Source organism: Mus caroli, unplaced genomic scaffold (genome assembly GCF_978045245.1).
Source record: "Mus caroli unplaced genomic scaffold, Mus_caroli_1 scaffold_1, whole genome shotgun sequence".
In the NCBI taxonomy this organism is placed as follows: domain Eukaryota; kingdom Metazoa; phylum Chordata; class Mammalia; order Rodentia; family Muridae; genus Mus; species Mus caroli.
This window is the reverse complement of record NW_028227256.1, coordinates 71,059,343-71,083,449: the sequence shown is the minus strand read 5'-3', so window position 1 is coordinate 71,083,449 and position 24,107 is coordinate 71,059,343. Positions and strand designations below refer to the sequence as shown.

Sequence of the window (24,107 nt, the reverse complement as noted above, 5' to 3'; positions counted from 1 at the left end):
CAGTGACTCTAGCTTGTGTCAAGTTGACATAAAACTAGCCAGCATGGTGTCTGAGGGAAGCCCCAAGTCTGATCTCCATAATTTCAATACTCATGGGATGGAGGCAGAAGGAGGGCAGGAGGTTGAAGTCAGTCCTTAACTACATAGTGAGTTCGGGGCTAGCCTGGGCTACATGAGAGGCTATCTCAAAATATTTTTTTCACTTTGCATGTACAGTTTCCTCTGTGAAAAAGGCAAATGTAGACATGTCATTGTATTATTAACCATGTATGCATGTGTGACTGAATTCTTTTCTCTTTGGGAGTCTGTGGCCCATTTTCTGTTTTCCTTTTCATTTCAGATGATCGATTTCCTGATTATGGCAAAGTGGAGTTTGTCTTTTCCTATGGACCAGAGAAAATTCAAGGTATAGACCAGTTGCCATCCCTCCCCTGCACCTTCACCTGTCCCTGTATCACTCTCAGCATCTGCACACGGTCCCTCTATAAACATGATGTTCCTTGTGATTTAGAGCAGGCCAAGGTAAAGTTCCCAGCTACACCTGACCCAGCGCCTTACTTTCTATATAACAAGAATAAATGCAGACAGTGAGGCGCCAAGGTGACTAAACTGTTCTGGTCCCTTTAGGTCACCATCTTGTTATAGTCAGAAACTGAGGGCCTTGGCAGATGGAAGACACCCCCAGAGAACATTCAGGGGTGCTGGGTGGATTGTGGGTATTTATGAACTGAAGTGGCTCAACCTGAAGGCCAGTTTAATAATAAACAGGCTGTCTTCTTCTAGACTCTAAATACAGAGTCCAATTGCTCTTCATCTTATTTGAGAACAGAATGGGAGGAGATGAAGTTAGGTTACAGGCAAAGGAACTCTGGGTAGACTAAAGAAAGGACTGCCAAGCAAGGAAAATAGGCTACCTTGAATGGCCTGACTAGCTTCTGTGCTGACTCTGAGGATGTAAAAGAGAACTGGCCTGTTCTTACAAATGCATGTCTAAAGTAGGGGACAGGGGCAGGCCTGGGATGACCTTTCCAGTCTGTGTCTTTTCAAAGTCACAGTTGTAATTTCCCTGCTGTCCCCACCTATGGGTTGTTCAGGATAAGCCTGCCCCTTCTCCCTTCTCCAGTCTCCAGGGTAGACCCTTGCTCCTGCCCCAGGGCAGTACATGGGTGGGTGCTTGCTTTCTTGTGTGTGTGTGTGTGGTGTGTGGTGTGTGGTGTGTCTCCCTTTTCAGTACCTTGTCCTGATTTACCCTTCTGACCTAGTCTGGGACGTCCAGGGTCTGCAGGCAACCCAAGTTATTGTCCCACCCTAGACATCCAAGAAAACAAGCGGGTACCTCAGAGATGACCCACTGGAGCGCTCTAGCCTTTTGTTTTACTACATGCTAATCTCTTCCTGTCTCCTGCTGGTTCCCCATAGGCATGGAACACCTGGAGAATGGGCCCAGTGTATCTGTAGACTATAACACTTCCGACCCCCTCATCCGCTGGGACTCCTATGACAACTTTAGTGGGCATCGTGAGGATGGCATGGAAGGTAGGTGACCCTTGGCTGCCAGGCTCTTGATGAACTGGCCAGCCCTGGCCTGTGTAACCTTAGTTCTCTGGAGTACCCATAGAGGAGGTGGCTTTAAGTGTAGCTGTCAGTCCTTGTTCCGTCTCTTTGGAACCTGCCCTTGGGTAACTCCAGGCCGCTCTCTGTGTTCCTAGAGGTCAGAGCATGGATACATAGAAGCAGTATTTGGGGTCTAAGAGCTTGCATGGAGATCCAGCAAAAGCATCTAGAACTCAGTGTGGGGTTTCAAGATGTTAAAAAAAAAAAGCCACAGAGTAGACACGTGGCTGCAAACACCAACATATTCCATAGTCTGTGGCAGTCCATTAGTCCATTTGTTTGTTTGGAGGGACGAGGGGTGGAGCCTGTGAAAAGAGTTTGCTAGACAGCACATGAAGCTAAGTGACCTTGCGATGGCCCCTTGGCTCTGGCCCTAGGTTTGCTTTCTGATTCATCTACAAGATGGCAGAACGTTAGAGGGTCCCCTGTATCTGTTTTTAAAATTGGGGCAACTGAGATCTTCTGAAAGGCAAGATTAGGACTTCCTCCTCAGACCCAGGCTGTGCCTTCTTAAGGACACCAGTGCCAAACCCCTTTCCCCACCAAAGCTTCCTTTGTCGATGGAGTTGAACTGGGGAGGAAAAACGTAGCCTGGGACTCTCACTTGTTTACCTCTGTATTGATGTCCCCTGTCATCCTCGTCCAGGCAGCCTACTCAGTACTGCTCTATCCAGAAAGCCATGCTACAGACATCAGTAGCTATCAGAGAGGCTGGAGGAGGGAAGGAAGATTAGAATTCAGAGGTTCCATGAAGGGAATATATGTGCAACACCACAGGTTTGGTGGTTTGCCCTTGTATTCTCTCAGGGAGCCTTCATCTCCCACTGTGGCCACCCCACACCCCCAGTTCCCATCTTCTGAGTGGTGGAGTGGCCTGGGCCTGGGGTAGAATTGAGGATGGAATCAATCGTTTCGGAAGCTGCTGCCAGCCTCATCATTTCTCATTTTGGGGAAGTTTGCATTTTTAACAAGAACACTTGGCAATTTGAAGGCATTTTTAATGCCTCACCATCTCCCTGGTGCAGATGCAATGCAGTGATAAATGTTAAAAAATATTTCATGAGCTCTGAAGTGCCAAGAGAATCAAAGGTAGAATAATTAAGGACCAGAAGGAATGGATGGTGTGAGCCTGAGGGAAAGAAGGAGAACAGAGGGCCAGGGTCTGAACAGGGAAACCTGGGGTAGCAGGTGGATTCAGAGGACAGGCAGGACAGACAAGGGAATGTCATGGCTGGCTCTGCAGCCCTCATCCCATGATCTAATTCCCTAGTAAAGAGATGGAGCTGGCAGGACCTTAGGCCAGTTAAAAGGTCAGCTGGTCCTATCAGGACAGAGGGGCTCCTATTTGCAGACAGAAAAGCTGGCCCTCTGCCCATAGAGGGGCAGATCAGGACTCTGCTGTCCCTTTCCTTGCCTGGCCTGACTGAGCTGAGGCTGGGATGGTTGCCAGGGAATAGCTATTCTGCACTCTGACTGTGTGCTCCTTGCTGCCTGCCCCTGGACTGCATTCCCCCTGGGCCTAGAGACCCCAGGGCTGCCCCTGGCTGAGGCCCAGAGGAAGAAAGATGCCTTTTTTTGTGGCTAATGGTCAAGAGGGAAGCGGGGACCTCTTATCCCCTTAGTTGTGGGAGAGTGTGGTTTATCTGCGCCTACTCTGGGAGCACGAGACAGTGAAGGAACAGAGGAAAGAGATGGGAGCCCATATTGAAAATAGGCTCTGTCTGCCATTGCTGTACGTCTATCTGCACATGTCTCTCTCTGTATGCTTGTATCCCTTAGTCCTCTCATGTGGAATCGTAAACATAATAGAGTAGGACCTGCCTTAGTGGTTTTCTTTTGCTTTAGCCAACTCTTTCTTCACGTAGCTACCATGCCCCGCAGCCTGTGACCCAGAGGGGAAGGATGGCTCAGCCCTGGGTTTCTGACTGGGGAGAAGTGAGGGTCCTGGGTCTCCTGGGTTGTGGTGGAGAGTTATCTGGTCCCTGCTTCCCTCCTCCTCAAATCTGCCCACACCTCTCTCAGGGTTGGTGTGGAGGCTGCCAGCTTGGCCTTGGCTGACACCACTGTGTGAGCCTCCAGGAGTCCCATTAGTTCCTTGGCTTGAGTTCTGAACCCCCATGCCCTGGTCCCAGCACCCCTTAGGGTGGGGACAGGGCTTTGTTTTTGCCTATGCTGCACAGAGCAGTGTCCAAATTCTTCCAGAGGGTTCCAACACACCACTCTCTGTAACAAGTTTCAGTAACAGGGTGGGGATGGCTCCTCTGTTTCTGAGGAGCCAGGAAGCCAATTTGCACTGGTGCTCTCTGCTTGATGTCCTCTGACTCCTTGGTCATCAACTTGTTGGGAGTAAAGATTAGGGAGCCAGGGCTGATGCTGGCTAAGTGGGAGCATGGAAGCAGATTCTCAGACTGGACACCAGGGTGATGGCAGAAGAAAGTTCATCCCAGGCCTAGTGAGGATGGCAAAGATGCTGGTATCCATTGCTTCTGGATTTTGTTTGTGTGAGGTTCCCAGATGAGCCAGGGCGGGTGGCCAGGGGTTTGGTCTGATGTCCAAGCTTTCTTGGTTTTCTGGGCTCTGGGGAGACCATATATTTTCTTAAGGGAGAGTTCTAACCCTCTTCAGTTCTTCTGTCTCAGCTAAGAGGAGTCCCTTATCTACAGCCAGGAGTCTCTGGTCTGGGTGACTATGGAGGTAAGGTTGTCCAAGGACTGACTTCTTTTTTTGGGGGGAGAGAGATGGGGGGTAGGGTAGGGGAAGATACTACAAACAGGCAGCAAGTGAGAAGAGAAATGCAGAGGTATGACACAGAGAGATGGAGAGGAAGATCTGGTCTAGGAGGCCTGAGATTTGGGTCCTGGGCATCCCTGGTGACCCCTTCCTGTGGCTCTTCAGTTTTAGTCTCTATAGAAATAGGATATAGGCGTGTCTTCTCATTTTGAGCTCAAACAGTGTTTCCTTTGGGGCTTATGAGAGGTTGAGATGATCCTAACTTCTCAACTCTTGAGCTCCAGCGTAAAGAAAAGGCAGAGTGGTTGTATCAGTCAGCACAGGCCAACAGATGCTGCAGTAACAAACAGCCCCATTCACATGGCTTCCTCCAGCCAAGTATACTTCCTGCTCAAGGTGTCTGTGTATTGAGGATGAGATGAGGCCTCTGTTCCTTACAGTTTTCCTGGTAAAGGTGGTTCCATCTAGAAGTGTCTCTCATCGCTGCCACCACAGGAAGAGGACTCTGATGTGTACTAGACTCCTGCCAGGAACTGACCTGTTCTTTCTGCTCACATTTCATTGGCTAAAAGAAACCAAGGTCTATGTCTAGCTATCTAGCTCCAAAGGGGGCTGGATTATGCATGCACAGAAGACAGAAAACTTGAGGACAGGTAAAACAGACCGCTCTGTACTGTAGAGCCCCAGTGTGGAATCTAAGAGTCAAGTGCTTTGTTTGTGAGCTCATGTGTAAACCTGTGATCCTTGGTGAAGCCACTGTGCCTCTTCTGAGACCATGTCTGTAAAAAAAACTGTACCATAACAGGACCTTCCACCTAGAGGTGGTGTTCAGAGTCAGTGAGGGTCAATGCCAGAAGTTCAGCGTTTGCTAAGTGCTGTGCTGGCAGGACTCTGGGTTAGTGGTGACCATGGGTCTGTGGTGACCGTGGTGGAGTGGATAAGACAAAAGATGGGGTTTTATGAGTCCTGCCCTCCTCAGAGGTCCTTGTCCCCTTTCCCTCTACTCTTTGGGAATCATCTACATCTGGGCTCTGAGACTCTTTTGAGACTCAGGACACTTGCTTCCAACATCAGGAGAGTTACTCTTCCCCAGCTTCCTTATCGATTCAGATTCAGATTCCTTATCAATGAGTTAAGGGGGCTGGATTCCTAAAGGGGCTTCCAGCTCTAAACCAGCCATGATGATGGTGCTGCTGCTGCTACTGGTGATGATGGTGGTGGTGGTGGTGACAGAGTGATAGCACAGTTCTGGGTGCTGGGTACTTTTGGTTAACCCTCCTTCCCCCAGATATCATTGACTGAGCACTATCTTGACTACCTGGACCATGTAGGAAGTGATCATAAAGCCACTTGGTTTTGTTCACCTCTGCCCTTTTGCTCTTCTCTGCACTTCTCTGACACCATGACGATAAGGCTAGTCCTGTCTTATCTCTGGTTACTCTGGCACGATGGAATCCCTAAAGCGCTGGTAAATTCAGACTTCACATTGGAGTTGGCTCCTCTTCTGGTCATCACTGTGCTGCATTTACACACATGTGTGCCTGTGGCGGGTTGTATGTGTTTGGTATGCATGTGTACACATGCATGTGTTTGTGTGTGTGTATTTGTGCTTACAGAACATAGAAAGTTTACTAGTCCTAACTTGAACATTTCAAGGTGGGAAGAGAAGAACATTTATGAACGTGTATGAACATTCTAGAACTTGCTTGCCTGCTACCACTGAGAAGTTGGGCAAATAACCATTAGAATCGGAGGTCTGTGGATTTGTGACTCTTGAGTTCCTTGTCATCAGGTCTGGAAACCTCTCTGGCTTGTAGAGTCTCTGGCTGAAGCCCACATGCTGCTCCCACTCCCTCCTGGTGGGAGGCCAAGCTCTTTCCTCCCTCCAGTTCCTCCCACTAGGGTCCTGACTCTCAGGAGATCCCCTAGGATAGAATCTGAGGCAGCCCAGGCTATTTCAGCCTTGTACCATAGAAGACCTTTGGCAAGTCTGGCTTCAGCGGCTGAGACTCAGGTGGCCGGTGCGGGCCACCAGACCTGCCCACCAGCAGCCCCTGTCCATCCAGCTTGGAGCAGCACTACAGAGAGGAAGAAACTACGTCTCTATGATGTTCTTGTATCCTCTGTGTTCTGCTCTGAAGCCCCTAGGGATGTGTGGGTTGCAAGGTTTATTACACAGAAAGGCAAGGTTTCCTCATCTCTCAGGAAGAGACGGGCTCCCGGTGCTTGGGTCCCACTTTCCTTCAACCCTAGGGCACAAGTCAGATGACAGAAGACCCTTGATGGTGGCCCTACTCCCCACCCCAGGCATAGGAGTGGGGAAGCTGGGGAGTAGGAGGTCTTCTGAGCTGCCACAGTGCAACAGAGGGAGAGATGTGCACCTTGGGAATGGGGCCCTGGGCACTCTGTCAAGGCATCTGCAATTCTTGGCTTCCTGAAACTTCTCCCTGAGATGCAGGACATGCCTGTTAGAGTGTGAGAGGCAGATTTCAGATGACCCCAGAAAACACAGGGTCTGCCTGTGTTTTTCAAGGATGTGTGTTGAACACCTGGGGTTCAGCCTTAAGGGGCTGATTTTGTTTGTTGTTTTTGAGTGAAGGTCCTTATAGGCATCTCAGGTTATCCTGACACTGATCATGTTGCCCAGGCTAACCTCACACTTATTGTGGGGTCCAGCGTATTAGCTGTTATGTGCCTCTCCCCATCTGCTCCTCGTGTGTGTGTCTGTGTGTGTATCTAATATACTCAACAGAAGAATCTTATAGAGGGAAGGGGTTTGGGCTCATGGATTTAAAGGTACTTCAGCCCATCATGATAGAGATGGTGTGGCAGTAAGAGACAGCTCTTCCATAGCAGCAGGAATGGGGGAGGTGTGGTGTGGGAGAGGACCCATCCAAAGGCTGAGACCACTGGATCAAGGGGTGGCATCACTTTCAAAAGCCAACCTCTAGCAGGCGGTTCCCCAGACATGTCCTGCTCCTAAAAGCCTTCAAAATCATCCACAAGCAGGGGGCCAAACATTTAAGACACAAGTATGTGGAGGCGTTCCAGATTTAAACATGATACCCAGGTTAGTGTTGAGACTGAGATGTCCTGCCTTAGCCTCCTGAGTGCTGCACCACAAGGCTGGGCTCTCAAGCTGGATTTTGCTAAGAAATTGTCACTGGGTATTGAAGAAGTCAGCTCTTCTGGGCTGTGACTTTAAGATAGGTGGGAGAAGAAGGAGGGAATGAAAAGCTGTTGATGGAAGCCTCTGTTCTTGATATGTCACATCCTGTGGGATGGTTTGAGTGAGCCATCTGGTAAGACTTCTTCTGGTCAGCCATAGCGGAGAGACTGGCTTTGCCCTCCTGGCCCCTTGGGCAGAGAGACACTGAGGTGCTAGGACTCTGTCTCACTGGGGGATATCTGTAGTGACATTGACATGCATATTGATGAATTGGCTGCTGCTCCTCTTCCAATCCCTCAAATGAGGAATCTTCTCCAATATGCCGGATCAATCTGTGGATTCAAATACAAGTTTGGTGTGACCTTGTTGGTAGAGGACACAACCCCCACGCCCCGACACCTGCCAGCCACCTGCCTAGCATTGCTCCCTGAAGGCTGGGGACTGTCCTGTCCTAATGCCCTTGGTCCCTCCGCTGGCCTGCCCTGCACTGCTGCTGGCAGGCTTGGGCAGCAGCCTGTGTCCGGAGCATGGGGTAAGCCGATCCCTTTGCTGCTGAATGAGTCTTTGGTCTCCCAATCTCTGCCATCGGGTGGAGGTGGAAGGCTGGAGCCATACTCTGAGCAGTGCCAAGCCCGCTGCCAGCAGCCCAGTGCCCAGATAGAGGCTGGGGACAAGGAACATGTGCTCTGTCCCCTCAGACCCTGCTCCTCTTCCTCTCCTGTCAGACCTGGAGATGAATGGATGCAGGTTAGCCAGCCCTGGCCCAGGGTACCATCTCCAGTCAGAGCTAAGAAATGGAATTTAAGTTCTCATTGATCACAAGCTTTTCTGACCCATCAAATATGCTGTCTATCTAGCCTCCCTCCCTTTCATCCTCTCTTTCCTCCCTCCTGCCATTCCTTTACCCTCCCCTTACTCACCTTCCTATGCCCCATCCTTTCTTCCATCCATCCTCCCCTCCTCCATCCTTCCTTTTGTCCTCCATCAGTCCTGACGTCCCTCCTTCCCTCTCTCCCTCCCTTCCCCTTTTCCCCCATCTTTTCCCCTACTTCTTAATCAGTCACTTACTATAAGTGGTAGGTACTAGGTTAGACCTGGGGTTTATAAAGCCAAGTTTGGGGACACTTAGGGATGTGGGGATGGGGGTGTCACATAAGTTTCTCAGCTACCTCGAGAATGCTCATTGCCTCCCTGATGTTGAAGATACTTTCTGCCTTGTGATTTCAGTTTTTGAGAGGCCCCCCTTTTTAGGAGAGTGTCTGATGGTGCTGTAGTAGAGCAAGCTGTGACCTCTTGATGGGTAGGCTCTGTCTAGCAGGCCAACGGCACTTACAGATCCTGGGATCATGCCCACGGATACGCCTCTGGGCCCTCACATTTCCCTGGGCAGTGGCAGTTGTTATGACCTGTCTCTAGTGGTTGTTGACCTCTAGAAGGGGCTTCAGTCTGCCTTAGAATCCAGCCCTCAGTGGGGAGAGTGTTAATTCTGGATTCTGGAGTAGGCTTCTCAGTACTGGGGTGTCCCTCCTCCCTGCTTTGGGGATGCCTGGCCTTGCTCTCCCTGTCCTGAATGTTTGCCTGGGCTGACACTTGAGGCTGGTGCACAGGGTCTGGCCTCTGGCTTGCTGGTGAACAGCTCCACAGCCGACTGGCTTGGTCTGCCCTGGCCACTTCTCCCCATCAGCAGCTTTATTAAGGAGTTGCTCCATGCTGGGGCCCTCCCAGAGGCCTTTCAGCCTGCAAAGCCCAGCCCTTCCTGCTGCGGAACCCCACCCTCTGGGGTCAGTCTTCTTGCCTGCTTTCTGTCCCACTGACAGTTTGGGGGCTGTTATAGGGAAATTGTTTCAAGGGATGGAGATCTGGCAGAGGATCAGTCCTTTCCCTAATGCCATCCCTCCCTCCACTTCCCTGGCTGCCCATGGGTGATTTATCTCTTCTGACTGACTCCCTTTCCTTTCCCCACCCCTCCCTGCCAGATCCTCCAAAGCCCTGTGAAGCTTATGGCCTCCAACAATAGGCTGACTCTACCAAGACTATGGAAGTGCCTCTGAGTGTCCGGTTAAAGGAGGGACTCAGTCTCAGGAGCACCGGTCACTAGGCAGACAAGGCCTAGAGGGTTGCAACATGGGGTTGGAATTTGGGCTGCTTTGGTCTAGTCTCCGCTCTGCATCTTGCCTTCTGTTGGCCCTGGGCAAGGTGCTTAGCCTTTGAGCCTCAGTATTTCCATCTTTGAAATGGAGAGAAGGAAAGCAAGCACCTGACTTGGGACAATGTCTTAGTCTAAGTCTTAGAGAGAGGTTCATCACAAAGCCAAGGGGCTTTGTAAAATACTTCCGGAAGTGAGTCAGGCCACCTTCTTGCCACACCAGCTTCATATGAAGCAGACCTCTGGCTCCATGTCCAGTGTTGATCACACTGTCAAATGCAGGCTGTATCCCCTGGCTGGCTCATCTCTTGGGTGTTCCCCTCCCAGGCTGGGTCTGTTTGCTGTCCATCACGGCCCAGCCTTGAGTTCACTGTATTGAATGTAGGAGAGGGGAGCCCAGATCACCTGTGGTGTTTGGTACCTGGGCTCCTCAGGTACATTTCCCCATTCACTCCCTAGGCGTTTGCTGAATGCCTATGGAATGCCAGCCCCTTGGTTTTCCAGATGCCAAGGACAGGACAGTAAAGGAAACAAGACCCCAGGGTTTCTATTTTTAGTGGAATTAGTGGGTGGGGTGATGGCTTGGTAAAGGGCTTGCGTGGATCTGTGTTTCATCCCCAGGACCCATGTAATGCCTGGCATGATGGTGGTGTGTGCTTCTTATCCCAGCATGGCTGGCCAGAAAGAGGAGGACCCCTGAGGCTTGCTGGCTAGATAGCTCCGCCTACTTGACGAATCTCAAAAACAAAACAAACAAACAAAAAGTAGGCAGAGCCTAAGGGGCAGCATCTGAGATTGGCTTCTAACCTCCACACATGTGCACACATGCACACAAACCTGCACAAATGCACGCACAATCAGAATTAAAAGCACAGGGTAAGAAGGGAGCTGAGTATGTTAGGAGACAAGAGAAACTTGAACTCTGCTCTTGAAAGAGTGGGGTGGGCAGTCAGCATGGCGATTAGAAATTTAAATCCAGGGATTAGCAACCTGGGCCTCACTGAGGGGATAGCACAGGTATATAACATTCCAGTGGCAGGGATAGCATGGGCAAAGGTCCTGGGGCAGGAGCTCAGGATGTTTAGTAACCATAAGGTGGGGGGCGGTGTGGCTGAAAAGGAGGCTGTGATAAAAGAAAGGTCCATCGAATGGGGCCAGGTCACTTAGGGTCTGGTCACCATTGTGAGGATTATAATGACTTTTCCCTAACTTTTCCATCAAATGGTAGATGATGAAGATCTTTCCAAATAGCACACGAAGAGGCTTCTCCCTTTTTGTAGCTGCGTAATATTCCACTACGCCTATGTGCCATGTTTTATTCATTAGTATTTTCTTTAAAACCTCTGTTCAAGTAACGGATCTTTCAGGTTATTTCCAATCTGCCTTTTCTGTTTCTAGAAAAAAAACAATGCTGTCAAAGGTTGTCTTGGGGACGTACTGCTTTATTTGTGCAATTCACAGGACACCTTTCTCAGGGTTTCAGGCCGTGACAGATTGGCCTCCTTAAAGGGCTGTGCTAATTGATACTCGCTGTCAGAGGGCAGTCTGCTCCCACCCCTCTGAGTACCCCCGAAGTGAAATCCTGCAGAAAGCCGAGCCCTCCTTCACCTCTGCCCACTTTCCTGAGAGCTAGGTCGTTTTGCCTCTGCCTCATAGACGGAAGCTCAAGCACAGAGGTTATGACTCCCTGCTAGTGTTTGCACAGCCAGATGAGGGATGGAGCCTGAGTTCTGGGCTCGCTCTTCACCATCCCAACACTTCTCCTCATATCTTCATGTGCCCAGAGGTCTGGAGGAACCCTGCCCTACGGTCCTGTGCACCTTTGAGTTTGAACGCCTATCAACTCACTGCAGACCAGTGGCTGGCAGGCAGGAAAGGCCAGCTTTGGCAAGCTGGGACAAAGCTACTGTTTCTCTTGCCCCTTCCCATTTCCAGCGTCAGAGGGGCAGTTTGGGAGTCAGGCGGGGAAGGGGTAGCTAATTCTGCTGTGGTGGGGAGCTGCCGCCAGTGCAGCAGGCTCAGCTCACTCAGGGATTAAGTTTCAGCATTTCTCAGATGGAAACAAATTGGCCTCTTTATTGCTCTGCCTGGCCTTTGGGACCACTCTCGGCTGGTGCATATTTACAGACTTCCTGTAAGTCACTGGTTATGTCCTAGCCCCAGGGCAGAAAATAGCCTCAGAGGAACGAGCCTTTAGCCTGCGGCAGGACCAACAGGAGGGGAGAAACAGGTGTCCCAGGCGATTAGTACCTGGCTGAACATCTTCCTGAGGGTGGGCATGCCTCCAAGGATCTCCCACTGTGCGGTGGGACAAACCAAGGCCAGCCACAGTCACCCCTTGGTACCCTTGCTTGTGACCTCCCCATCTGATGTCATTGCTATCTGATAACACCTTGCTGAGGGAGGACTCTCTACTGCATGGTGGATGGCTAGAGGGAGGAGGGCAGAGGTTGGCATGAATTTTAGCTGTAGATGAGGATGGAGGTCTGATAACTGGAAGAACTCTTTTGTAGTTTGGGGGTAAGAAACAGGAATGGGTGATTTTCCTCTTTCTTCCCTCTTTCTTTCTCTCTCTCTCTTTTTTCCTTTCTTTCTTTCTTTCTTTCTTTCTTTCTTTCTTTCTTTCTTTCTTTCTTTCTTTCTTTCTTTCTTTCTTTCTTTCTTGTAGACAGGGTTTCTGTGTTGTTCTGACCATCCTACAACTCACTCTGTAGAGCAGACTGGCCTTGAATGCAGAAATCCACCTACTTCTACTTCCTGAGTTCTGGGGTTACAGTCATACACTTCCATTGCCAAACTTCAGGATGGCTTTTCTTGAAGTTGGAGTGAATTTTTCCACCTTCAGTGCACCTGTGTGGGTGTCATGAGTGGCTGTGGCTAGTGTCTGTGAAGGAACATGGTGACTTCTAGAGTTCCCTGACACGATTCGCTTTCCGTGTAAAGAGGACGCCCTGTCTTCCACTCCAGACTCCCTGTTCCCACTTCTCTCTTTTCTTGAACCTATTTGCACCCAAAGCTTCTCCCACAGGGACATAGTTCTTCCCAGGGCAGAGCTGGATGCCCTCCAGCCCTGCTGGCTCCAGCTGGATTCTCCTTGTTGGGTGAGCAGAGGCAAAGCTGGCTGCAGCGGAAGCCCTCACTTCTCACCGCCCAGTTTCCCGTCTTGACAGCTGTCACTGACGCTTGTCTGAGGCTTTCGCTCTATGTAGCTTTGATTGCTTGGAGGGGTGGGGGGAAAGCCAGCAGCAAGCATAAAGCCAGCAGCAAGCATTCTTTGATGTCGGTTCTGTTCCCCGCCACCCCCCACCTCCAGGCCAGTGAGGTCAGACTTCGATATGAAAGCAAAAGCTTTCCTCAGATCTTTCCTCTCCCTTCCTCCCTCAAGGGCCCCTGTTGTATGAACAAAGGTTGAGAACTACTGCGTCCCCACAGGTGCTCCCTGTAGGATGCCAGGGCGGGAAGGGCCAGAGCTGGGCCAGGGGGCTGCCTCCCATCCAGGAAGGTTCCCTGTGGGGTGGAGGGCTTGGTCGGAGTGGGTCAGTTCACTCATCACAGGAGGGAACTGCCTGGTTTAAAAGGGAATACAAACCATCTGTGTCTGCTGCTAGTCCACACTGATCCCTCCACACAGGTTGTATACCGAGTCCCCGGATTACTGTGTAGAGAACTCCACGGACCATTCCACACAGCCCTGTCTAATGGGCTGAAACCCGTGGACTTGCAGCCCTTACAGTGAAAGCTTAATTCTGAAGGCACACAGCTTCTCGGGCCCCTGGTATGTCAGGGATGCCAAGAGGCTGTGTCATTTTGCATGAAGCATTGAGATTGGCCCACTCATGAAGCTGGGTCCTTATGTGACTGTGGGCTGCCCAGAGTTAGTGCTATGCGGTTTTCGTCAAGCTCATAGCCCTCCTGGGGGGTACATGCAGTTCCCAGGGAGCCCCTTCAACGCACCTCAATACTGGCCTAGTCACTGGTGTATGGGTGAGTGGTTCTGAGATGTCACATGGTCTCATCCATCTTCTTCACATGCCATTGGTGCCTCTGAGCCCTGTCTGCATGCCTCCCTGTCTCCTTTCTGCTGCTTCTTTGTCTTGGAGAGCAGAAAGAGCGTGTGGCCAAGGCCATCTTGAGCTAGTGCCTAGCTATTGCATTGGGCTGGCAGTTATGGAGGCCAGTGAAAGACACCTGGTCAGGCTACAGGCATTGATTCAGTCTCCTTTGCTCCCCGAACTCATCTGTCCTTCTCTGCCTTCTCCTCCACCTTCCCGGATGAGGATGCTTCTGGAGCACGTCTGTGCTGAGAGCCGTGAGGTGAGGAGAGGCAGGAGGGCTACGGACAGATGTCCCTCTACCCCTTATCTTTCCGATGCATATATCTACTGGGAGCTGACAGTCCCCCTCCTGCATAATCTTATCCTATTCCCAGGGAACATATCCCCAGACTGGCTCTGCCTGCTGCCTTCCTGGAATAGGTATGGAGACCCCCAAAAGGCTGACTCTCCATAGCCTGTCCTACCTCTGTAGCCCTGAGCTGCACTTCTTCAGGTCTTTTGGGCTACTGTATGTGGGGGTAGGGTCCTAGGGCGTTCTGAGAGTATGTTTCTATCACACACACACACACACACACACACACACACACACACACACACACACAGCCTTGGTGCGCAGTCAGCTCAGGCAGCAGGACCTCCTCCTTTCTTTCTCAGTGTCCTTCCCTCTCCCCCTTCCTTCCCTTCCCTCCCTGCACCTTCAGCACCTTGCTGCCATGTCTGTCATGGGGTGGGGGATGCTTCTTCCTGCCCCCACCCTTCTGACTATGCCTGCTGCCTCCTTGATGATCCTGGGTTCGCTCTAGAACAAGACATTTTAGAGCTCCAAGCTTTCCTCTGTGTATTTTGCCACAGTGGAAACTAAACCAGCCAAGCTCATGCAGTAGGCAGCTAAATTGGAGTCCAGTCTGTTGGGAAGTCAGCTTCTCCCCCCTGTACTCTCTTCCCTCTGTCTAGCTCAGGTCTACCTGCTATATGCCAATGGCATTTCTTCCCGCTATAACCCACCATGCTTCTGGCTACATATTCCCTGGGTGACAACCTTATCTGGTGCTGCATGTGCCCCTGCCCCACTCGCGCACAGACTATGAAGTAGCTCTCCTGGGGATAATGTTCTGTTTCAGTCCTAACCCCAAGACTAAGTCAAAACACTCAACCATTTTGTCCTTTAAGAACAAGGGTCAAGGGGCTGAGAAGGTGGCTTAGTTGGCAAAGCCAACTTATAAGCATGAAGACCCCAGTTCTATTTCCATGTGCAAACCAGGGGTGGTTCGTAGGTGTTTGTAATCCCAGTGATGGAGAGGCAGGCATAGAAGGATCCCTGGGGCTCAATGACCTCCCCTCCTCCTTAACTTACTTGGTGAATTCCAGGCCGGTGAGGGACACTGCCTCAAAAGAAAAAGGGAGATAGTACCTGCGGAAAGACCTCTGAGATTGACCTCTCACCTCTACACACTCACAGGCACACAGGTACATGCTCACGCTCCCAAACGCACACATGTGCGCACACAGAGAGAAAGAGAAGAGGCATTAACATTGAACAAGAGCCAAGAGCCAGGCCTGGGGAGATGCTTCTACACCTGTCAGTGGCTAGAGAGAAGGGAGGGTTAGGACAGCAACAGGAAACAACAGTGAGAAGGGACCTAGCCTATCAAAGTTGTGGCCATGGTAACCTGAGCTCCCTCCCCCAGATCCAGACTGGGCCAAGGCTGTCCTGGGAAGGATGAAGTAATCAGACTACAAACTGAAGCTGCTTCTCTAGTGAGGTGTGGCCCTCTAGTGTCCCACCCTCTTTGTAGCGTTTGACCAGCTGGAGGAGCTTGTGGTTCTTGTGTGTGTGGGGGGGGAGGTGCTTCTAGGACCCTCCAGCCACCTCCCCCTGTTCATGTGTCCCGGATCTGGCAGCTGGGGTGGCTTCCTTCCGGGAGTCAGTGGCTGAGTGGTGATGTTGGCTCTGGCTCTAACCATCTGTGGGGACCTCTGCTTCCCAGAGTTGGATGGATGGGATCGGGTGGACCAGCCACTGAACTCAGGATGTCCCCTGGGCTGTAATTCTAGGAAATGGCCTGGGATAGCTGCCCACAGTGGCAGCAAATCTGGGGACTCGATGAATCCTGGGTACTTGGAGGCAGCCAAAGGTCTCTAGGTCTATCTTCCTGTCTCTAGAATCTAGAGCGTATGGATAAAGCTACCATGCTCAGGGCTGCTTCGTGCATGGTTGCAGGGAATGCTGGGAATGCTGGCTGCTTCAGGGTCAGAGCAGAGTTGTACTGAGTAGCTTCACTGCCTCAGTGACATCACACTCTCCAGGGGCTGGGTCATTCCGTGAGACGCTTGTCTTTGCTGCATGCCTAGCAGATGATGGGTTGGCCTAGGCAATGGGGTTAGGTGGACTCTGAGGCTGTGTGATTAAAAAGTGTGGCTTCCAAATTGTACAAGGTAGCATACTTCTCATGTGGGCTGCTGTAGACCCTCCTCCTGAGAGTGACAAGGGGCCCTGGGGAGCAGATCCTGTGACACAGATAAGCTGGTGAGGGAGGACTGTCCAGGGGGCTCAGAGGACATTGCACACCCTGGATACCACTAGGGCTCTCATGGGGGACATTGGCTTGTTCAAAGAACACCATAAAGTCACTTGAGAGATGATGCGAATGGGAGCCAAGAGTACCTGTTTCTGTTTCTTAGAGATAAGGTGGGCTTTCGTGGGGGATGGTAAGATCATAGTAGGAAGCTTTTGATTTCACGAGGAGCATCACTGGGCAAACCTGGCTGTGCCCATAAGGGCATTTTAAAATTCAGATTCTCAAGCCATTGAGAGTTCTGAAGGTGGTGTCTGAAGTCAGGGTCTCCCTCCCTCTGTCCTTACCTTGTTCCCGTCCCCTGGCTCTTTTTTTTTCTTTAATAGAGGACTTTACTATATAGCCCAGAGTAGGCCTGAACTTGCTTCAGTCCTGTGTTAGCCTCCCAAGGGAAGGCTGTCCATCCAGGCAGTATTTAGGGGATTCTTCAGGGGGCTTCTATTGCTTTCTGAAGGCCATTTGGTTAGGGCCATGCTTTGCACTTGTTCTTGTACCTACTGTTTCCATGGCACTGTACATGGGCTAGAATGCTTTATAAACTGACTTCAGGAGTATGTATATTGTGATATATATATATATATTAGAAAAAGGTAACCAGGCACATGGTATGGTGGTGCACATCTCTCATCCAAGCCCTTAGGAGGCAGAGGCAGAGGCAGAGGCAGAGGCAGAGGCAGGAGGATCAGGAATTCAAGGCCATCACCTAGTGAGTTCAAGATCAGCTTGGGCTACATAAGATCTGTTATCAAAAGATTTTTTTTTAAAAAAAAGTCAAAGGAAAAGAAAAATGTGTATAATTCACATAGGAAGTCTGTGATCTCATGGGGTTTGGTGCTCAGAACTGGTTCAAGTTAAATTTATTTTAGTAATTCACAAAATACTACAGATGGTGTTCAGATGGGCAGATGAAATCAAATCGGGCTACTGCGGTGGTGGCTGGGTGGGGACAGAGATGTCGATGGGGGCTCCTTAACCCTTTCAGGAGCCTGGGCTTTGTTGGTTAGTTCTAGGAGGTTCTGTGGTGACAAGAGGACCTTTGCTGTAGGCCCTGTAGACTATGGTCTCCACCAATTTGGAAATTCAAGATATGGGGTACTTTTTGTAGCCCCCTCCCTATCTTTAACAAGTTGTTAAAGTCCAAGGACCAAGGCTATAGCTTGAGGAGAGTGTGTGGCCTAGCATGCCCAAGGCTCTGGGTTTGGTTTCTAGTCTGCAAAAACAAACGCTGGCATGTGACACTGGCTGCCCGCCTTGCTTGCCCAGCCGTGTCATCAGTGAAGGCAGGGCAGGGGACCTACTTCTGGGCCTCAAGTCACAGCTTTTTGTTCCTCCCTTTATATTTCCTCGATATTCTTAGGGAGCAGATGGCAATTGGAGGCAGGAAGTGAGCTAGTATGTAATGGCTCGGGACAGTGGGAGCTGGAGAGACAGGTGGTCTTCCTCAGTCAGGTGCTCTCCCTCCTCAGCTGCAAGGACAGATACAAAGTTGCTACAGCCTTGGGCAATGGAAGGACCTAAGAGTCACAAAGGAACAGGGGCCAAAGGAGGGGATAGGAGGAATCTTCCAGAAGAGAAACTAAGTCCCCACTGGCTTAGGAATTATGTTGGAAGTTTCAGTTGTCATCCCAATAAGTCACAAACATAGAGGACCTGTTGTCCTGAGGCCATCCTCTGGGATTTCACCTTTTAGAGCAAGCCAGGCATGTGCTGGGAACTTCCAGGCACCTGCCTGTGTGTTGCTGAGTGGTTGGCCACACATCTGGTTGGCTGAGGATGACAGTGGGCATCCTGAAAAAGTGGGACCCTCGGAAAAGTGGTCCTGACACTTGCGACCACCACAGAGGGCAACCAAAGACACTAATAGCCATGCAGGCAGTTGCAGGCGGTTGCAGGCACTCCCGTCAGACACCCACAGGCTTTCTGGGCAGCCTCACTCAGTCTGTGTCAAGGTTGCTGGGCCAGAAGCCAAAGCTGTTGGGACTTGTGTTCCCCTCCCAGAGTTCTGTCCAGGGACACCCCAGCCTGCTCTGAGACATATGGAGCCTTTTCATTTTCTTCTTCTAAGTGACGGAGGTGTCCTGGTTCCTAGACTCTGCTTGGAGGTGGTGGGAGAAGGGGTGGGGAAGAGAGGGGAAGGGAAAAAAAACCTTTCCACCTTACTGGCGGCAACTGGAGAGTTGTCGGCTGCTCTGCCTGCCGTTTGCTGGGAGTGGGAAAAATGTGGAAAATTTGGAGAAAGAAATCTCAGTCACTCACATAATGCTCCTTTCTCCCAAGGTCTGGTAGCCTTGCCTGTCCCTTGTCCCTTGTCCCTCGTCCCTTTGCTCTGGAGTGGTGGGGATGGGGGTGGGGTGAAGGTGGGGGCTGACTCTCCCCTTGTTTTCTGAAGTTTGGAGCTGCCCTTGGTTGGAGACTGGGCTGGGAGACTGGAGCCAAACCCCTGTGCTGGGCAGGTTGAGCTGGGATTGAGGTTGGGGCTGGGTTGGGACTCTAAACAGGGCCGAGCAGGGCCAGGCTGGAGGGGAAGCCACCGTGATGTCATTCAAGAGCTGCATAGCTGCAGGATGATAAGTGAAACCCAGGGGACCCAGCTGGCTGGGATTACAGACAGAGCTTGATCCCACAGGCTTCCTACAAGCCAGAATGAGCCTGAACCGAGAGGGGGAGAGAGCGAGCTAGAGTGGAGGGAGGGAGGGAGGGAGTGTGTGTGTGTGTGTGTGTGTGTGTGTGTGTGTGTGTGTAGGGCCAGTCAGCACTGGCTCCTCCCACCCCTGACAGTCCCAGGGAGCCTGAGGAGGACACTCAGCCTGAGAACTGTAGCCTGCCGGGCTGGGCAGGAAATTACTTTAAACTTGAAGCAGAGGGGACAAATCAGAGTGTTCCCACAGCCTTTCTCGGCTCTGTGCACAAGGGTAAGTAAGTACAGCTGTGCGGCTGTCCATGTGTTTCTCCTGGGTAGGTCTCTGCTGGACCTGGGGTGGGGGCTTTCTGCCTGGAGCCTAGAGTCTCTCTGACCTGATCCCAGGAGGGTGTGCGACTGTGCAGAGCCACCTCTGAGTGCACTGTGCCAACCTTGCTTGCTGTCTCCTCCGGAGGCACTCTCTGGGACATGATACGGCTGCAGCTTTTGGTGGAAGGTTAGCTGGGTGGAAGAGCACAGTGGGTCTGAGCTGTCCGGCCTCTCTGAGAAATGGTTCATCTTGAGTCCATTGGGGTGGGCAGAGAGAATGCCGTAGGAACCTACCATAGGCGGTGTGTGAAGTATTATTTGGGGGCACTCTTCTATTTTGTAGTTGAAACTGTGAGATCCCTAGAGCTGACCCTAACACTATTTTTCGTGGCTTTCTCCTCATCTTCATTGGCCACTCTGCTTTTTCTCTGGCCAGAGCTCTCTGAGTGCCCAGGCAGCATCCTGGCCTGGCAGAGGACTTGGTAGCTATTTTTACCATCCTGAATGTGCCTGGACTATCTGGTGCTCAAATAGGCGAGGGTGGGGAGTGGGTGCGCCAGGCTCTGGTTATAGCACCAGGCTGGGGAGTCAGGTGCCAGAACTGCTCCTTGGGACAAGACAGGAGGAGTCTGGCCAGGGAAATTCACATTTGTCCTGTAGACACCGCCCCGATGTGTCACCCGGGTAGGTAGGTCATTTGCATTCTACCGAGGGTCCCTGCTTGGTAGACTCAAAATGAAGGTCACAGCCACCACCTCCCATTTCCTCCCTCTGGAGGGCATGGCATGAATCCAGTTGGGATGGTTTGTGGGAACAGCACCTCAGGTCCTTCCTAAGGAAGGCCTGGGGACACATCTGTCACCATCATGGTATTAGACGCCCTATATCGTATCAGCTTGAAGTTCTCGGTTTCCTATCAGAGCTGGAGTGCCATCCTCCTTCTCTTCTTCCTCTTGGGTACCATTATTCCAGCCATCTTCACTGTGGACCATCATGGAGTTAGGAACAGTGGACATGGAACCAGGTGTCAGTTTGACATCTCTTTTCTTGCCGAGTGACCTTTGGCTGCCCTGAGCCTGTGAGCACCACTGTCAGCCTATGAAGCAGGAGAGTGGGTGCCTTGGGCCTTTCAGCTCTAAAAGCCTGAGGCTTTTAAAATGGTTCCCTTTTGCTCAGGTCTGAATTCAGCTACCCCTGAGTCTAGAGTGGTGGTGCTAGACAGGAGATGCCATCTTTTCCCTTCTTCCAAAGTTGACTTCTCTACTTTTATGGCCAGAACTCCAGATGCTGTCTCTGGACTCTGGGTCACCCACTGACTCTTAGCCTTTCTTTTGCTTCAGCAGGATGGGACAGCATCCCCACCCTTCCTGGATCCATGGAGGTGGGTTGTGTGTGATGTCCATGAAGCTATTCACATAGAGGGCAGAAACTCTAACCTGTGTAGAGACCACAGCAGCCCAGTCCTGTCCTATCTTGCTTGTTTTCTATAAACATGAAAGTTCTTTCAAATGCATGCTGTTCAGGGTGGGAAAAAAAAGACACACCCAGGCTCATCTGTCCCCTATCTATAAGAATCCAAGGTCCAAGCTTGTCTACATCACACCAATGGACAGCTGTCTAAGTGAACCTAGATCCCCTGGCTGGTGCCTACCAATTCCTTCTTTTTCCTGTTTTCCAGGCTGTGTCCCCTCTGTGGTTTCCTTCAGAGGTTTGGGTGTGGCCTTGCAACTTCTCATTCTACTGGTCTTAAGACCCCAGAGATTGCTCATTTCTCTGGAGAATTTCCCAGAGTTCTCTACAGCCCGAGCTAACATCCCCCTAGACAGCTAGATGAAAAGGTTACCCCAGGTAGAGGCCAGGCTGACCACTGAGCCTTGGAGGTCCCTGCTACCCAGGCCAAGCCACTTCAGGAGCCCCTGATGTTGTTGGGCACAGGCATTGCTTCTCCCTGGTCTCATCCTTCTCCTGTAGGTTGGCTAAAGCTCCTTGGGGAGCTTAAAACTATGGGCGGGAAGCTTCTAGATCTCCCAAAGTCTTGCATCCTGTCACTGCAGCCTCCTCTTCTGCATGGAGCTTGGGTTCTTCACATGAGTCCTGAGTGTTGGATACCCCAGAAGCAGCACCTCAACTTTTAGATGAACATGTCTTAACTTGGGGCCCATTGATAGACTTTGAAGTGCTCATTTACTCCCTAAGCGATAGGCAAAACACATGTACATTAAAAAAAATGTAGAATTTCATCAGATATCCCACGATGTCCTTGGCCAAGGAGAGTGATTGTCCTCTGGCCTGTAGTGTGACTTGGGAGGTCTACGAGTTAGGCTCTACCTAAGTCAGTCCGCAAGCACTTGGTCTCTGCTGTGAAAGAGGAGGGATTCCTGCTTCATGAATATGTTCATTGTGGTGCTCTTAGGGAGGACCCTTTGGGAATGGCTCGAGGTCCACCTAGAACCCCTGATTGTTTACTGGGGTTTATGACAAAGACACCTGGCGATTGGCAGAAGTATCCAAGTTTTGGTGGCTACTTAGATGTAAGGCAAGTAGGATTATGGGAGTGCCTGATATGTACAGGTTGTATTCTTCACAGAGATATCCTATAGGGTCACATTGAACTCCAGGATATAGAGATTCCATTCATATAGATCACATGGGGTCTGGCACCATGTGGGTACCAGTGCTAGACAGAGAAAAGCTAGAGGCCTCTCTTTGGGGGAAATACTCCGATTCTTGGAGAAGACAGGCACAGTTGTCGGTAGTGGCTGTGCAGTGTGTGGTGGCTTCTACACAGGGCAGGGCAGTGGAAATGGGCTAACCCATGGGAGGTTCCAAAGAGGCTGCTACTGGGTCTGAAGGAGGAGACCAAAGGGGCAGGAGCCGCAGGAACAGGGCGAGTAAGGGCCTTTGTGGATGAAGAACAGCATGTGCCGCGCGCCAGAGAAGAGCACAGAAATAGCCCAGCGAGAATAGAGAGAGTGGAGGCCATGCCGGGTGTTGAGGGCGGCAAAGAGGAGGATTCAAAAGGCAGGCAGGGCCAGATGATAAAGGGTCTGGTGTGCCCATCAGGAGGGCTGGGCTTCACCCTCCGGTAAGGGAGCTGCTGGAAAATGGAAAGCGAAGAATGGAGAGAGGAGAGAGTGTGCTTGGGTGTGCCAGGCCTTGCTCCAGGGGCTTAGCTCTTGAATGCTGCCACTCAGCAAACCCTTGAGTAAGCATCCAGACCCTCACATGCAGACTGGAGGCCGCTCCAAAGTGGCTTAAGTACTTGATGCAAGCTGACGAGGCCGTTTTAAGGCAGGGGCTGTTTTTCTGAGTGAAGGGAGTGCCGGCTGCGGGGGTTAGAGGAAGGTATACTTTGCCTCCGTTTCAGAGCCACATCTCCCTGGCCCTCCTGGTCACTACCAGTGTCTGCTGCTGGTTACCACATGGTACCCATTCCATGCCTCCACCCTAGTCTTTAGCATCTCCATGGCTGGTTCAGAGCCGGTGGAGAAAGGTGGAACACAGCCCAAGCTTGCTTCCCAGCTGCCTCTTGGCCCAGCTTCACACACCATCTTTAATCTATCTCCCAGTGTTACTTTTCTTTCTTGAGACTCAATGTGTAGCCTAGGATAGCCCCAAGCTCAACATCCTCCTGCCTCATCAGCTACCTGAGTGCTGGGATTAGAACCTGTACTATCACACTGTGCCTCCGATCTTACTTATAAGGAGCGCAGATTCCCCTCCACAAGGCTCTATTTACCTCTAAACCGCCAGGGTCCGGGGTGAGCACAGCACCTCTTCCGCTTGGCACTGCATTGATTCCCTTGCCCATCAGGTGGTCAATGCTGCTTTGGGTAATGTTTTCCAATGAATCGTTATTTGCTTGACATGGACCCAAAGGACTTTTTATCACTCGGGGCCCCATCCTGAAACCGTTCACAAATCATTCACTCTTCCAAACACCTGCTGGCTGCTCAGGTTGAGTTTCTCCTGCAGAGGGTCCTCCTTAAAAAGGGGGTGACTTTCTCCAAGCCAGTCAGGCCAGCACCTCATACTCTCCAAGGCTGGGCTGTCTGTCTCCATGGCTCAACAAGCAATAGCTCCCTGCTGCCCATTCGGATCCAAATCTCAGATCCCAAAGCTACAAATAGCATGTTTACAATGCTGAGCCCAGCCCTAGCTCGGGCCTCCCAGTAAGACTCCTTCAGACAGACCCAGGGATCGGCATTCCTAATAATCCCTGGAAGAGTCCTTAGGAGCATCAGAATTAGAAGACACTCCCTAAACACTAGTTTAGCTTTAGTGCCCTCCACTCCTTTTCTCCTACTCTCTGCATCTGTGCCTTGATCTGTCTTTATCCTGGCCTCTGCTGATGCTGTCTTTAGTGCCTGGCATGCCTCCTCACAGGGTGCTGTTGGGAGAGAGCCTCCGCTCCTGGGTCCACATCCAAGTCAGCTGGGGATTTTCCTCAGATCTTTCCAAAATGATGACTCGCCCTGCATCTGGATCCCTGCCCTGGAAGAGTAAGGGCCCCTTGGTGCATGCAACCAAGTCCAGCATCCAGGGCTGAGTCCCTCTCCCAGGAGCTGCTAGAACGAGCAAGGAGAGAAAGCCAAATGACATGACTTGAGCAAGCCCTTGGTTCCACTGTGAACTGATCAACTGCCTGGAGAAATGCACAGGATACAGCCTGTGACAGACAGCAGAGGCCAGCCAACCTGCTCTGGAGCCTGAGGGCTTACTGCTCAGGACTGAAGGCAACCTGGGCATCTGGTATTACTAATCTTTCTAGTTTGTTGTCACCTGACCGGGACCCACGACCCTTCCCAGCTAGACCCTTCTCTGCCAAATCTCTTTGAGTCATGAACTCCTGCCTATTTCAGGTGGA

General features: G+C 51.2%; 1 protein-coding gene across 19 annotated transcripts in view; it reads left to right on the top strand.

The window, feature by feature from the left end:
• Tns1 (tensin 1) overlaps window positions 1-24,107 on the top strand; it is a 213,544-nt gene that overhangs the window by 141,072 nt on the left and 48,365 nt on the right. For all 19 annotated transcript variants that reach the window (XM_029474293.2, XM_085838301.1, XM_029474288.2 and 16 more), the window contains 2 exons: window positions 341-406; window positions 1,420-1,536. In XM_029474293.2, the coding sequence (XP_029330153.1) occupies window positions 341-406; window positions 1,420-1,536 (183 nt within the window). The remainder of the gene's footprint in view (window positions 1-340; window positions 407-1,419; window positions 1,537-24,107) is intronic.